The sequence below is a fragment of the Rhinatrema bivittatum genome, chromosome 11 (genome assembly GCF_901001135.1).
Source record: "Rhinatrema bivittatum chromosome 11, aRhiBiv1.1, whole genome shotgun sequence".
Taxonomy (NCBI): Eukaryota; Metazoa; Chordata; class Amphibia; order Gymnophiona; family Rhinatrematidae; genus Rhinatrema; species Rhinatrema bivittatum.
Genome location: NC_042625.1, coordinates 24,560,318 through 24,577,348, shown reverse-complemented (window position 1 = coordinate 24,577,348; position 17,031 = coordinate 24,560,318). Strand labels below are relative to the sequence as shown.

Genomic DNA, 17,031 nt, shown 5'->3' with positions numbered 1-17,031 from the left:
ACTCTGGTCTTAAGACGTCATCGGTAAGGGTACACTTAAGTGCAATCTCAGCTTACCATAACAAGCTGGGAGATGCATCTATCTCCACACAGCCTCTCGTCAGTAAATTCATGAGAGGCCTAACTCACATTAAACCTCCAGTTCATTCCCCAAGCATACAATGGGATCTGAACGTAGTACTAACTAGACTTATGCGTTCTCCTTTTGAACCCATAAATACTTGTGACCTTAAATACCTTAATTGGAAAACGGTATTTCTCATAGCCATTACATCAGCCAGAAGGGTCAGTGAATTACAAGCACTAGTCACATACGAACCTTTTACAAAGTTCCTCCATGACAGGGTAGTCCTCCGGACACATCCAAAATTCCTTCCTAAGGTTGTCACGGAATTCCACCTCAATCAATCAATAGTTTTACCTACATTCTTTCCTAGGCCTCACTCTCACCAAGGAGAAAGAGCCTTACACACGTTGGACTGTAAGCATGCGTTGTCTTTCTATTTAAACCGCACTACAGCCCAAAGAAAATCCAGTCAGCTGTTTGTTTCCTATGATCCAAACAAGCCAGGTAAAGCAGTGGGTAAGCATACTCTGTCAAACTGGCTAGCAGATTGCATACAATTTTGTTATGAAAAAGCAGGCCTTACTCTTCAAGGGCGAGTAAAAGCACACTCAGTAAGAGCGATGTCAACTTCAGTAGCACACCTACGCTCTGTACCTATTCTGGACATTTGCAAAGCAGCAACATGGAGTTCTCTTCATACCTTTGCAGCTCACTACTGCTTAGACAAAGAAGGAAGACAAGATTCAGCCTATGGACAATCCGTCTTAAAGAACTTGTTTCCAGTGTAATCCCAACTCCTTCTACATCCAACCTGCTGTGATTTCGGCTGATTCATTTCAATAACAATACCTTACGGTTACTTCAGCACAAAATGACTCAGCCTCCAGCTTGCTAATCACCCATATGTGAGGACTAGCATCCTGCTTGTCCTGGGATAAAGCAAAATTGCTTACCTTGTAATAGGTGTTATCCCAGGACAGCAGGATGTAGTCCTCACGAAACCCACCCGCCACCCCGCGGAGTTGGGTCCGATACGTTTTATTATTTTATTTTTGGCTAACGCTTATTGCTACAAAACAAGACTGAAGAGAGACCCCTGTGGCAGGGAATATCATAGCATGCTGGGCATGCTCAGTAGGCACTCCGGTGCCAGTCAAAAGTTTCATAGAAACTTTTAAAGAAGTTTTCCGTATATAGGGCTCCATTACCGATGTCACCCATATGTGAGGACTACATCCTGCTGTCCTGGGATAACACCTATTACAAGGTAAGCAATTTTGCTTTCTGTAATGTAGAAACATTCTTTTTAGCCCCTCAACATACCCCAGTAGTCAAAGTGAAAGTCTTCAACTGGTGCCTACCAAGCTCGGCTCCTAGAACCTGGCTAGCATGGACCCTAGTTGCTATACCTAATCATGGAGCTACCTCCTCCCCCAGGGGCTGTAAATGCTAACTATGCAGCATGTCTAGCTCTGGCTGGCCTGGGGCATAGAGTTTGGACCTGGAGATTGAATATAGGTCCTTTAATGTACAGCAATGCCACTGAGCTGCCAGGCTGGTTCAGCCCTTGCTAGGTGAATTTTGAATCAATTGTGTGCTCTCTGATCCATTTAACAGCTTACTGATAATTCTGCTCTTTTACATATCAATCTCCCATTTCCTTGGAATGGTAGAGTGAATATTTTGGATATTAAGAAACTAAGAACTCAATTCAACTATTTTTATTGTATTTTCAAGAAATAAAAGTCCATGGAAGAACATTTAGGAAGGTGTTTCGGTTATAAAGGCAACCTTATAGGCAGAAAGAGTGGCTTTTTATTGAACTGCCTTCTATAATTTGAACAGTGCTGAAATCTGTTAAGTCTTGAAATAAATTGCATAGTAGAGTTACCATTATCACAGAAGGATCTTAACTGTTTCTCTTTTTAAATACATCTATGTTTATAAGTCTGCATGTCACTCTGATATAAAATAATTGTGAGGCTAGTTGTTGGCATTTGACTGACTAAAGTGATAAAACTGGCATGCAGTTTAAGTGAGAGCAGTATGCAATGGATTTTGGTAATGGGGAGTGAGGTAGTGATATGCACTGGAAGGATCTGGGGCTAGTCATGTCTCATTGCAATAAGGCAGCGATGAGAGATGTAAAAAAAAATGCTAAGGCGCTAGGATGTGGTATTCCCATTAGAAAAATGAGGTGATTAAGTCTCATCCTTGATTTGTAAAGAGACATTATCTGGATTATTGTGTCCAATCCAGGAAGTCTAACTTCAAAAGTATATAAGATGGGGAGGTCAGGCATCTTAGAAAGAGGCTACCAAAATAAAGGGGCATTTGGTAGGTAGGTATATATGCACAAGAAATGAGCATTTTATAGTGGAAAAGAAACTTTAGAGCAAGAGTCTTGATATGAGGTTCAAAAGGGGTAGACTTGGGAGTAACATAAGGAAATATTTCTTCACAGAAAGGGTGGAGGATACATGGAACAGCCTCCCAGTGGAGGTGGTGGAGGCAAAAACAGTAACAGAATTCAAGAATACATGGGATAAGCACAGAGGATCCTTAGTTACGAGGATGTGAAGGTAAAGCCTGAGATGGGGGTAGGCTTTGCAGTACTGCATCAGGAATGAAAAATTGGCCTTGTGGTTTCTATCTGTCATATTCAATGTTTCTTTGACAATCTTTATTTTTGTAGAAGAAATGAAATGGGCACAGTCATCTTACTATTTGATGAATAATATAGACAGCGCAAAAAAGATAGATCCTTAAATGCTGTCAGGGACTTGAAAATATTTTTTTAACTGCAGTTTACATCAAAATCACTTAATTTTGTTTTAATAAATTCTAGTTTCCACTGGATCCCTTGCTCAACAATATGCCCATCCTAATGCAGCATTACATCCACATCCTCCTCATCCTCAGCCTTCTGCTACGCCAACTGGACAACAGCAAAGTCAACATGGCAGTAGTCACCCAGCTCCCAGCCCAGTCCAGGTAAATGAAAATATGGGAAAATTGCTATTTTGTGACACAGATTTTAAATGTTAAAAATAATTTTTGAAAGATTAATTGGTGCTGCTATATGTTTTTAAAAATGGTATGTGTTTAAAAGGGGTAAAACTACATGCAGCCATATATGTGTATATATATGCCATCACTGCAAGCAGCTGTTTGTCAGTTATCCTCCCTTAAGTCTTAATTTACTTGGAGAAGACAAGATCCTTCAGAAAATCAGCCAACCTTTTTGATTTACACAGAACTAGTGAAGTTTTTCCACCTTTAAGATATTGTTTGCAAGGTTAGTTTTATATCTGAAACTTACAAGAGAGTTCACAAAACTGCTTCTGATTTCATTGGACTTTATATAGTGAAAACACGTCATCGTTAAATGTGTAAGGCATCTACTTGCAGTTTTCTTATACCGTGCTTGAGGCCGACATCCCATCACTGACACTGACTGACCAGTCTGGTTCATTGGAAAGTTCCAACAGATCACAGAGTAAATCCAGTTCCATGTTACTCACTCCAGGGATAAGCAGCAGCTTTCTCCAAGTCCACCTGGTTGATAATTGTCTACGGACTTCCCCCAGGAACTTGTCCAAACCCCCCTGTTAAACTCAGATAGCTAGATGCTTTGCATCGTCCAATGACAAATTCCACAAGTTAATTGTGCATTAAGTAAAAAAAAAATATATATATATTGTTTTGAATATGCTATCTGCTAGTTTCATGGAGTCTCTTGTCCTAGTAGTATTTGAAAAGACAAATAACCGTTCCCTATGTACATAATTCACTCCACTCATAATTTTATAAATCCCTGTCATTTCCTCTGTCATATCTTCTCTAAACTGAAGAGCCATAACCTGTTTAGTGTTCTTTCATAAGGGAGCCATTTCATCTCCTTTATCATTTTTGTTGCCCTTCTCTGTACTTTCTAGTTATTCTCTCTTTCTTGAGATGGGGCTACCAGCCGCACACAATACCAAGGGTGTGATTGCACTATAGATCTATTCAGATTTATTCTCTAATCCTTTTTGGATGATAAGCTAGTATTCTATTTGCTGTTTTGATCTCTGCCAAGTGTTTAACTGAGGATTTCAGGGTATTTGTGCACAATGACTTCAAGATATTTTCCTGGGTGGTCACGGAACTCAGCATTGTGAACCTATGGTTTGGATGATTTTTCCATATGTCCACTTTAAATTTCATCTACTATTAAATACTCAATTCCCCAGTCTTGCAAGATCTTTCTGCAGTTCTTCAGAGTTTGAATATTTTTGTATTATCTGCAGATTTGTTCAATTTACTCATTGCTCCCTTTTCCAGATCATTAATGAATGGTTAAACCACACTGGCCCCAGAAGAGATCCTGACCCTGGGACATGCCACTATTTACCTTTCTCCAGTGGGATAGCTATTTAGTCCTACTCTGTTTCCTATATTTTAACTAGTTACCATTTTACAGAAAGATATCTCCTCCTACTCATGACTTTTTAGTTTATCAAATGCCTTCTGAAAATCCAAATACAGTGGTCCCTTGACTTACGAACTCAATTGGTTCCAAAGGGCTGGTTGTAACCCAAGTTGGTTGTAAGTCAAGACTATTTTTTTCCATAGGAAATAATGGGAAAACCAATAATGCGTTCCGAACCTCCCAAAAGCACCCCTTACCTAACCATTTCTATAATAAAAAGATTGTATAAGGTCATTAATTACCAGAAACACCAATACTTCCCTAGTGTACTCACCAAAAGGTTATAAAATGTGCGTAGCCTACCAGAAACAACAATTTCACCTCCTCCACCAGTTCCTTTACGATATCTGCATATGGACTCTCTACCTGGGTAACATCAAGCTAGGTTAAGAGAACATTGCACAAATCTCATCTTTGGTTGAGTTTCTTCACTCCGAAGGTCATCAGTTCCCTGTACGTACCAGGATCAGTCCAGGACACCTGGGTTGTGACTCCGCACCAGTAGATGGAGACAGATTAAAACTTGTGGGCGGAGCCATATATAAGCCCCTGTGCCAGTCACAGCCCCTCAGTCTTACTCTGTCTCCAGTAGATGGTGCAGGTCCAGTCACAGCCCTGCCTGACTTGATTCTGGTTGTTTGTCAGGTTTGATTTTTCATTTAGTTTTTGGTTAGGTCTGATTTTTTTAACTAAATTGGGTTTTCTTTTTAATTCTTTCCCGGTTGCCCTGCCTCCCAGGGGAGTTGAGAGGTCCTGAGGGGACTACCCTCCCCCGGTTGAGGCCGCTGCCAGGGTTGAGGACCCGGCTGAACTAGTGGCAGCGTCAGGGGTGACACCAGGGAGCCTGGTTCACTCACCCCTGCAGGAATAAGGGCTTTTCAGAACCAGGGACAGCGATTTTTTTAATAAAAAAAAAAAAAAAGTTTTACTTTTGTTTTTGCGGCTCTCTGTTGCCTGGCGTCGCCGCTCCGTTTTAGTCGGTGGGGGGGGCGTCGTTGGCAGGGGGGAGGTCGCCGAATTGCGCCGTTTGCTTATTTTGAATTTTTTTCTGCTTGTGGTAATTTTTTCGCCGCGGCTCCGTTTTTTTTTTTTTTCTTCCCGCGTTTCTCGCCGGCATGCCGCGTGCTGCACAGTGCAGGGCCTGCGGCTCTGCGCGCGCGTCTCTCAAGGGACAGCCTTTGTTCGGCCTGCGTCCCGGGTGATGAGGAACCTTCGGTAGCGCTGCGGGGGGCTCGTTCCCGGGTCGCGCGTTCGCCGTCGCGCGGTGGTAGCTCCGCTGACAGGCCTCAGGATCTTTTCCCGGTCAGTGCGGGAGTGGCGGCCATTTTGGCCACCGGACGGGAAATTTCGCGGGAAACGGTGGGGGCCTCTTCCTTTCCTCCCGCGCTTTCCCCGCAGCGTGTCACGGCGGGGGAGGTTCCCTCGGAGGGGCTTCGGTCCCGGGGGGCTTCCGAGGGTGATTCTTCGGATTCTGGTGAATTTTCTGAGGATTTTGCGCTGATACTGCGCAAAGTCCTCAGATACAAGCGCAGCAGGCGCAGCCGGGGGAATGGCTCGCGTGCGGCCGACCACGGGTCCCCTCTACGGAAAAAGAAAGCCAGGAAGGGCGCGGAGATCGCCCACGCTGCGTCCCGGGGGAAGCGGCCTCCCAGGGGGGTGCCGCAAGAATCGGATCCCGAGGATTCCCCTGGGGATGATACGGAGTCCTCCGAGGAGCCCCTGACGGGGGCCGGGAAGGCAGCAGTGGATGGTACTGCACAGCCCATTGCAGAGAAACCTGCTCAGGCTGCAGAAGGGGACGACCCCAAGGTGGTGCGGCTATTCCGCAGAGAGGAACTGGCACCTCTCATCCCGGCCATTCTCCAAGAATTGGGAATTGAAGCTCCTCCGGTGGTGGTCCGCCAGGAGGCGAATATGGATCCTGTTCTGCTCGGCCTCACAGGACCGGCGGTTGCCTTCCCTTTTCATTTCTCGTCCACGGATATCCTTTTCAAGGAATGGGATACTCCGGAGTTAGGTTTGAAAGTCAGCAAGGCCATGGATAAACTCTATCCTTTACCGGAGGACGCGCTGGAGCTCCTCCGACTCCCAAAGGTGGATTCGGCGGTGTCCGCTGTCACGAAGAGGTCTACCATCCCTGTCACGGGAGCGACGGCCCTCCGGGATATTCAAGACCGAAAGTTGGAGGTACAGCTCAAAAAGATTTTTGAGGTTTCCGCCCTGGGAGTGCGGGCCGCCATTTGCACGAACTTTGCTATGCGAGCTAGTCTGCGCTGGGCCCAGGTACTGCAGGCGAATGCGGGTCTCTCTCCGGAGGAGGCTTCCCAAGCAGACAGGTTGGAAGCAGCTATCGCATATGGGGCCGATGCGCTCCATGATCTTTTACGCACTTCAGCTAGGTCCATGGTGGCAGCGGTGTCGGCACGCCGTCTCCTTTGGCTGCGCAACTGGGCGGCGGATGGTTTGTCCAAGGCTCACCTCGGAGCATTGCCCTTCAAAGGGAAATTGCTGTTTGGAAAGGAGTTAGATGACTTGATGGTTTCCCTGGGTGAGAACCGAGCGTTTAGGCTGCCAGAGGATAGGACCCGGTCGCGCTCTTCGTTTTCCGGCAGAGCCCGTTTCCGGGGTCCCCGGAAGTCTAGGCCGCAAAGAACCACCGGACCCTCGTATAGGCCGGCTTCTTCTCGAAACACTCACTGGCAGCAGTCCTTTCGGGGCAAACGCTTTGGCAGGCAAGGAGGGGCCCCGTCGGGTGCGGGTTCCAAGCCTTCGCAATGAAGTTCGGCCGGCCCATCCCTCGTCGCGCCCTCAGCACGCTGTTCCAAACGTGGGGGCGCGTCTATCCTTATTTCTCGAGGAATGGGCCAACATGACGTCGGATCAGTGGGTCCTCGACGTGATAAGACACGGCTACGAGTTAGATTTTGCTCGCATCCCAGCGGACAAGTTCCTGGTCTCGCCTTGCAAGGATCCCAAGAAGAAGGCAGCGGTGCTAGACACCATCCGAAGACTAGAAAGCTTGGGGGCCATCTCTCCAGTTCCGGCCGATCAGTACGGCAAAGGCCGATACTCCATTTACTTCATAGTTCCCAAGAAGGACGGCACTTTCCGCCCCATACTGGATCTGAAAGGAGTCAACAGATGCCTTCGGGTCCCTCACTTCAAGATGGAAACCATTCGTTCGGTGATCGCGTCAGTGCGGCCAGGCGAATTCCTTGCGTCACTAGATCTCACAGAAGCATACCTTCATGTGGGCATCCAACCAGCGTTCCAGCGGTTCCTGCGGTTTTGCATTCTGGGAAGACACTTCCAGTTCCGGGCTCTTCCGTTCGGCCTGGCGACAGCGCCTCGGACGTTCACGAAAGTGATGGTGGTAGTGGCGGTGCACTTACGTCGGGAAGGCCTCCTGGTTCACCCTTACCTCGACGATTGGCTGATTCGGGCGAAGTCAGAGAGCCTGTGTCGGCAAGCGGTAGCCAGGGTGCTACAATTCTTGCAGTCTCTGGGCTGGGTGGTCAACTACAACAAGAGTCATCTGGAACCCACTCAGTCCTTGGAGTACCTTGGAGCCGTTTTCGACACAAAACGGGGCAGAGTGATTCTCTCTCAGGATCGGATATGCAAACTACAGTCTCAGGTGCAACATCTTTTGTCTCAGCATCGTCCGCGAGTCTGCGATTACCTAACAGTTCTCGGATCTATGGCCTCCACGCTGGCGTTAGTCCCTTGGGCGTTTGCTCACCTGCGGCCACTGCAGTCTTCATTGTTGTCCCGCTGGAAACCGATTTCAGAGGAATATTATCTTCCACTGCCTCTCGAGAGTCAAGTGCGCTCCAGCCTGGGCTGGTGGCTGGATCCCAAACATCTCTCCTGTGGAGTATCTCTTCTGCTTCCCAACTGGACAGTGGTGACCACGGATGCCAGTCTTTCCGGTTGGGGTGCAGTTTGCCAAGGGAAATCGGTTCAGGGTCTGTGGTCAGAAGATCAGACCCGGTGGTCTATCAACCGCCTAGAGTTCAGGGCGGTCCGTCTGGCATTGCAAGCTTTTCTACCCCTTGTACGAGGAAAGGCGATCCGAGTATTGTCGGACAACGCTACCACCGTGGCTTACATCAATCGCCAGGGCGGAACGAAAAGCCCTCAAGTAGCGGAGGAAGCGCGTTCCTTGATGGCCTGGGCAGAGCGGCATCTCAGCGATCTCGCTGCGTCTCACATAGCAGGAGCCGACAATGTCCAGGCGGACTTCCTCAGCCGACACCACCTGGATCCCGGAGAGTGGGAGCTAGCGGAAGAAGCATTTGCAGGACTTGGGGAACGCCCCACATGGACCTGATGGCCACATGGAACAACTCAAAGGCTCCGAGATTTTTCAGTCGACGCCGAGAAAGAGAAGCAGAAGGGGTCGATGCATTAGCACTTCCCTGGCCGGCGGAGGTGCTACTGTATGTGTTCCCACCGTGGCCCATGATCGGCAAGATACTGCGGCGCATAGAATTGCACCCGTCCGACGTGATCATGGTGGCGCCGGAGTGGCCGCGCCGTCCGTGGTTTGCGGACCTGGTCCAGTTGTCGGTGGCGGCACCCCTTCGTCAACAGGGGTTTCCGGGGCTCCTTCGTCAGGGCCTCGTCTGTTTGGAGGATGCGGATCACTTCTGTCTCGCGGCATGGCTTTTGAGAGGTATCGGTTGAAACAAAAAGGTTACTCGGACGCGGTAGTTGCCACGCTGCTGAGATCCAGGAGGCAGTCTACGTCTCTGGCTTATGTTCGAGTCTGGGTAGTCTTTGAGGAATGGTGCGTGGAGCGGGGTCTTAATCCCACTTCCGCTACTATTCCTGATATTTTGGCTTTTCTCCAGGCTGGGCTGGCCAAGGGCTTAGCGTGCAGTTCCCTACGGGTCCAAGTTGCGGCGCTTGGTTGTTTGCGTGGTAAGATTCGGGGTGTCTCCCTGGCTCTCCACCCGGATATCTCCCGTTTCCTTCGGGGGGCGAAACACCTCCGTCCTCCTTTGCGGCTCCCTTGTCCTTCTTGGAACCTCAACTGGGTGCTCTCGTCCTTATGCTCAGCTCCTTTTGAGCCTCTGAAGCGTTCTACGATCAAAGATCTCACGTTAAAGACTGTATTCCTGGTAGCCATTGCGTCGGCTCGCCGGGTTTCTGAGTTGCAAGCTCTATCCTGCAGAGAGCCCTTCTTGCGTTTTTCCGATTCAGGGGTTTCCTTGCGGACCGTTCCTTCTTTCTTGCCTAAGGTCCTATCACCTTTTCATTTGAATCAATCGATTGAACTTCCCGCTTTCGCGGTTGGGGAATCTTCCGACCCGAAGTTGAGGGATTTGAGAAAACTAGATGTGCGGAGGTCTCTTCTTCGCTATCTAGAGGTCACAAATTCTTTTCGATTATCGGATCATCTGTTTGTGTTGACGTCGGGTCCGAAGAAAGGTTCTGCGGCGGCCCGCACGACGATCGCCCGTTGGCTCAAGGAGGCCATTGGTTCCGCGTACATTATGCGCGGTAAAACACCGCCAGTGGGTCTTCGAGCTCATTCAACGAGATCTCATGCTGCGTCTTGGGCGGAATCTTCTCAGGTGTCGCCTCAAGAGATTTGCAGGGCGGCTACCTGGAAATCGTTGCATACCTTCATTAAACATTACCGTTTGGATGTTCAAGCTACTGATGCTGGGGGATTTGGAGAGAGGGTACTCCGAGCGGGACTCTCTGCTTCCCACCCTCGATAACTTAGCTCTGGTACATCCCAGGTGTCCTGGACTGATCCTGGTACGTACAGGGAAAGGAAAATTAGTTTCTTACCTGATAATTTTCGTTCCTGTAGTACCAAGGATCAGTCCAGGATCCCGCCCGCAGTGTGGCGCTATAGTAATGGAGAGTCCGCTCATTGTTGTTTTTTAATACGCTGACCCCTTGTTTTGTTTGCTCTCCCGGTTGGAGAGTCTGTTTTTCCTGTAGGGGTGTTGGAATTATTTTCGTTTACTTAGTAAGTTTCTATGGTTAGCTATGTTGGCTTTTGGATTTTCTACTTTGACATTACGTATGACTGAGGGGCTGTGACTGGCACAGGGGCTTATATATGGCTCCGCCCACAAGTTTTAATCTGTCTCCATCTACTGGTGCGGAGTCACAACCCAGGTGTCCTGGACTGATCCTTGGTACTACAGGAACGAAAATTATCAGGTAAGAAACTAATTTTCCTATCTTCACAAGAGAGCACTGTTCTGTTTGTACGCCACACTCTGAATGTCAAAGTGGCCCATAACCCCTATACTAATACCTAAACCTCACCTCGAGTAGCTAGGTGGGCCTCATATAGAGGTATAAATACCTACCTAGTATGAGGGCCTTATAGCTAGGTTCTTTCTCTTTCCCTCTCCCTCTCTCCACATATTACGGTTGTAACTCGAGATCTGTTTGTAACCCAAAACCTTGAATGTTGTTTGTAACCCAAGGGCCCACTGTACACTGTTGATCAGCTCACTTTTACCTACATGCTTATTCACATCTTCAAAGAATTCTAATAGATTAGTAATGCAAGACCTCCCTTTGCTAAATCCATGCTACCTCTTCCCCACTAATCTGTTTATTCATGTGACCAGTAATTTTAATAGCTTCCACCATTTACTACCATTACCACCTTTATGACACACTAGAAAATAGATAAGTGGCCAAGCAGATGTAGCTTTAGCTTTCAGCAGATGTTCTACAGACTGTGGTAGATGCAAGTCAATAAAGTGTAATACTGAGGTGTGTTACAGTCAATGCTAACTGCAGGAGGAATGAAATTAGAGTTTTCTTACTTGTCAATTTTTTTTTCTGTTACCTCCCCTTAATAGTCAGGATCATCCTACTTTATATTTGCAGTCTGTAGGGAAATACCTACAGTACCTGAATGTAACCTGATTTGAAGTGCTGAAAAGCAGAATAAATGTAAATAAATAAATATTGCTTTTAGATGGCATGCATGAAGAGTATACCAAAGGTAAAAGCTTTTCTCCCAGGACAAGCAGGATGATAGACCTCACATGTGGGTGACGTCACTGAACGGAGCCCTGTCACGGCAAACTTTTCTGTCAAAGTTGCTAGAACTTTTGACTGGCACACTGAGCATGCCCAGAATGCCATAATCCCTGTAGCCACAGGAGTCTCCCTTCAGTCTCTATTTTTCTGCGCTGCAGTTTGCCTTGCAGTTAGGAGCTCTGTGAGATTTTCTTACAAAACTTTCCTCACAGAATACTTGGTTTACTTATCCAAAAACTTCCCTCACACAGGTCTCCCATCGCAACATCAATTTTCGTTGCTTGGTGAGTGAATTCTCCTGTCTTCAGTCAATTCCTGCCTCCCCCTTTTTTCGGTGTCTGCAGGCCATCGTTAGTTTTTGGGCCTCCTCTTTTTTCTATCATGGCAACAGGTTTTAGAAAATGCCCAGAGTGTCCCCGTACCATGTCGATTACCGACCCATATGATGTCTGTGTGCTGTGCCTCGGCTCACCACATGACGTTCTCACTGCCCAAGTTGTGCCCAGATGACCCCGAAGGGTAGGCGGGCTCGCCTCGACAAGATGGAGTCCTTTTTTAAAATCAGGTTTCCTAGCGTGTAGCAGATGGACTCGGGACCAATGGGTATAGTGTACTCCTGATAGCAGTTAGGAGATGGAGTTAGATTTCAAGCTGAAGTCAGCCTACATGTACCCGTGCAGGAAGCTTAGCTCTTCAGTATTTCTCCATCTCCTAAGCAGTTAGGGACACTACACACACTTGCACAGTGTTAGAAAATCCAAACCAAAGAAGAAATAAATCTTACCTCTACAAGACGAGCCCCGCTCTCCTGCGGTGATTCCTAAGGATCCCTCCCCCAGTCGAGAATTCCTGAGGTGATTTTTGAGATCCCTCAGAGGTAAGCCTTGGTCTGGTAGCCGGTTCCCGGCATGGACTTAGCCCTCAGAGTGGCTGAGAGGCAGCGGGTGCAATGCCGAGCACGGTGGTGAAGGTATTTTCCCTCTCCCCCCACAGCCGGAGACCGCCCAGCATGAGACTTGGAAGCGCCGAGACAAGGTAAGGTAGAAAACGTTCTTAAAGTCTCCGGTCTTTGAGGCTCGGTTAGCCGCTCAGATCATCCTTCCGGCATATGTTAAATCGGGTTGAGCAGCCCCGTCCGGGCTAGACCTCTGTCCGGTGCAAGGGTCCACACACATGTGGAGACCCTCCGGGGGGGGGGTGTTCGCCATCTTGCCCATGTGGTCGTCGGCGCCATTTCCCCCCTTGATACGCCGTATTGTCTGCACAACTGAGCCGGGCGCACAAACGACTTGTGCCACAGCAGCACGCACAACTGTGCCGGGTGCACAGATAGGCCCTGTGCGTACAGCGGCGTGCGCATCGCCGCTAAGTGCACAAATAGCGGCCTGCATGCACATCTTCCGCTTCATGCATGCATATCGTCTGCACACCCGGAGCGCACGACTAAGCCTTCTGGCGCGTGCACCTACGCGCACAGACGAGTTTTGAGCCACTCCACGTGCACAAATCAAGGCACCACCGGCCAAGAAAGCCAAGGGACAAGCCCTCTGCCCAGCCTGCCACCTGAGAGCTGCGCAACACGAAGTGGCCTCTGTCCTATGCCTGCAGTGGGAAGAGTCTCGGGGAACTGAATCAAGGCCCCCCCTCAGCCAGTAGAGGAATCTGGCTCCACCAATGATAGTACCCCGGACCTCTGTATCTCTGGCTCGGCCCCTCCTCAGATGGGCACCTCAGGGAACTCCACTGGATTCAATATGGACCCAGGGACCTTTTCCTGGTTGGAATTCTTCAAAGGACTGCAAACCTTTGTCCAGGCGCAATCGATACCGCCTGCGACACAGCCACAATCTCCACCAGAAGCGCAAGACCTTCTAGCCCCTCTCAGATACCCCGAGACGTGCCCCAGCTGGGCAAAAGTCTCCCCCTGAGGGACACAGACACCTCGGGGGAAGAGCCTGACTACCTGGAGGAAGGGGAAATCCATCCAGGGATGGAACCATACCAAACTATGATGCGGTTCATCTCCAAAGACGAGTTACCAGATCTCGTGTCTCTGAGTCTGAAGATGCTGGCCACAGCGGAGCCAAAGATGAACCCAGTTTTGGTCAGTTTCTGTCAGGCCTCATGCTATTTCCCAATGCTGCAGGCCGTACAACAGCTGATTGACCTGGAATGGAATGCCCCAGAGGCCAGCTTCAAAGGAGGACGGGCCCTAGAAGCCCTATACCCCCTAGAACCCAAGGCCAAAGAACTCCATGTTTCTCCAAAGTGGATGCCATGGTCTGCGCTATCTCAAAGCGCACTACCATCCCAGTCAAAGGAGGAGCTGCGCTCAAGGTTGCCCAGGACAGACGTCAGGAATCCATCCTTAAACAGTCATTTGATGTCGCAGCAATGTCCCTGCATATCGCCTCCTGCTGTGCCGTTGTGACACATGCCTGCTTGCTCCTCTCCAGGGACACAACCACTTCTGCTGAAACATTAGAACCGGAAATATCTTTCCTCACGGATGCGACCTCTGACCTGGTGCGCACCTCAGCCAGGGGCGTCTCATCCATAGTGGCATCCAAAAGGCAACTATGGCTCCGAAATTGGTCAGCCGACGCGACCTCCAAGACAAAACTCACGAGAATACCTTTTAAAGGATCCCTCCTGTTCGGAAACGAACTGGAGAAGTTAGCCAACAAATGGGGCAAATCCCCAGTACCCCGGTTACCGGAGGACAGGAACAAAAGAACCCAGTGCTCCTCTCCCCGAAGAACCAAGGGCAGAGGAGCCCAGCGTTTTAGACCGTACAAAAACACATACCAAGCACCTCGCCCGCAGGCAGAGCCCAGTCCTTTCGGAACAGACACAACAAGAGGGGAGCCGGCTCAGTTACAGGCCCCGGCCGCACCCCACAATGAGAATCAACAGACCCATCAACAGGAATAAGCCATAGGGGGCAGACTTACTCTCTTCTACCAAAGGATGGGTCGAGATAACATCTGACAAGTTGGTCCTAACCATCATTCGAGAGGGATACTATCTGTACTTCCACAGCATCCCTCCAGACAAATTTGTGAGATCACCATGCCACTCCCTCTCCAAGAGGACGGCAGTGGAAACCCCACTGACAAAACTACTCAGCCTAAAGGCGATAATCTCGGTGCCCATGCACCAACAAAATTCTAGTCACTATTCCATCTATTTTATCGTCCCCAAGAAGGAGGGAACATTCTGGCCCATCCTGGACCTCAAGACCGCCAATCGCTACCTGAGGGTGCCACACTTTTGCATGGAAACCCTAAGTTCAGTCATAAGGGCAGTACAACCGGGAGAATTTCTGACTTCACTGGATCTATCCAAAGCCTATCTCCACATCCTGGTCCACCACGATCATCAGCGCTTCCTATGCTTCGTGATACTAGACCACCATTACCAGTTCCAGGCACTTCCCTTCGGACTAGCTACTGCTCCTTGGACGTTCACCAAAATTATGGTGGTAGTGGCGCGACACTGAGGAAAGAAGGAATCCTCATACATCCGTATCTGGACGATTGGCTGATCAGGGCAAAATCTCCAGAGGAAAGTTACCAGGCGACCACCAGAGTCCAGAATCTATTGTAGAGTCTCGGGTGGGTCGTCAACACAGCTAAGAGCTGTCTGCAGCCCTCCCAATCGCTAGAGTACCTGGAAGTCCGGTTCGACACCAAACAAGACAGGGTTGTTCTTCCCCCTACAAGGAGAAGGAAAGTGATGGACCAATTGCGAAAACTGTTGAACTATGCTCGCCCCAAGGTATGGAACTACCTCCAAGTTCTCGGTCTCATGACATTAACCCTAGAAATCGTCCCATGGGCAAGGGCCCACATGCGCCCACTACAACGTTCCCTACTGTCACAGTGGAACCCGATGTCCCAGAACTACTCCATTCGCCTCCAGCTACCAGCAGAGGTTTGGACCCAGCTCCAATGGTGGCTACAGGAAGACCATCTGAGCAATGTAATAAGACTATCCCCACCGACCTGGATCTTGCTCACCACGGATGCGAGCTTGCAAGGGTGGGGAGCCCACTGCCAGGAACTGACGGCCCAGGAGCAATGGGACAAGGAAGAGTCGGGATGGAACATAAACAGACTGGCAAATCGAGCTGTCAGATTTGCCTGCCTGCAATTCAGTCACAGATTCCGGGGCGAATCTCTCCGTCATGTTGGACAACGCCACAATAGTTGCCTACATCAACCGCCAGGGAGGAACCAGAAGCCAATAGGTATCCCTGGAAATAGATCCCCTAATAGCGTGGGCGGAAGCAAACCTGCATGGGATCTGAGCCGCCCACATTGCGGGAAAAGGCAACGTCACTGCGGACTACCTCAGCAGAGATAGCCTAGACACAGGGGAATGGACACTGTTGACCACAGCTTTCCAGTTGATAGTAAACTGCTGGGGAACCCCAGCTATGGATCTCCTGGCAACCCGGTCCAACGCCCAAGTTCCCTATTTCTAGCTGCAGATGAGAATCGCAATCCCAGGGAATTGATGCCCTCGTCCAGACCTGGCCACAGGAAGTCCTGCTGTTTGCCTTTCCTCCATGGCCACTACTGGGCGGGATCATCTGCAAGATAGAACACCACAGGGGGCTAGTACTTCTAGTGGCCCCGGACTGGCCAAGAAGGCCATGGTATGCAGACATGCGAAGGCTTCTTGCGGGGAACCCTCTGTGCCTACTTCCACACAGGGACCTTCTCCGGCAAGGACCAATCCTCCACGAAGACCCAACTCTATTCTCTCTTATGGTCTGGCCATTGAGAGGACTCGCCTGAAGAAGAGCGGCTACTCTGGCAGTGATTGACACCTTGCTCCGAGCACACAAGTTTTCCACGTCTCTAGCTTACATACGACTATTCGAAGCCTGGTGTGAGGACCGCGAGATACTTCCGCGGACAGTCAAAATCCCCATGATCCTGGAATTTCTGCAGGACGGCTTGAAGAAGGAGTTGTCTCTCAACTCACTCAAGGTTCAGGTGGCCGCGCTGGCCTGCTTCAGAGCCGAAGTGGATGGCATCAGTCTATCAACCCATCCAGATGTTTCCCGCTTCCTGAGAGGGGTCAAACAAATCCGACCACCCTTAAAGTGGCCAGTGCCCCTTTGGAATCTCAATTTAGTACTAGACTTCCTAGCGGGAGCTTCCTTCAGACCTACTCGTGGTCTTGTCACTACGGCTACTGACCTTGAAGACTGCATTCCTAGTGGCAATATGTTCAGCCCGTTGCATCTCCGAGCTTCAAGCCCTATCCTGTTGATAACTGTTCCTCAGGTTCACACCAGGATCCATACAACTATGCGCGGTCCCCTCTTTTCTTCTGAAAGTGATTTCTCAATTTCATCTAAACCAAACCATATCTCTACCATCTCCAGATGAACATAAGAACTCGGAAGACTCAAGCAGTCTTCGCCACCTAAACGTCGGCAAACTCCTAGT

General features: G+C 49.3%; 1 protein-coding gene across 9 annotated transcripts in view; it reads left to right on the top strand.

Moving 5' to 3' along the window:
- The window catches only part of ATXN2 (ataxin 2), a 472,151-nt gene that overhangs the window by 430,058 nt on the left and 25,062 nt on the right, over positions 1 to 17,031 (top strand). For all 9 annotated transcript variants that reach the window (XM_029571731.1, XM_029571728.1, XM_029571730.1 and 6 more), the window contains one exon: positions 2,915 to 3,060. In XM_029571731.1, coding sequence (XP_029427591.1) covers positions 2,915 to 3,060 — 146 coding nt within the window. The remainder of the gene's footprint in view (positions 1 to 2,914; positions 3,061 to 17,031) is intronic.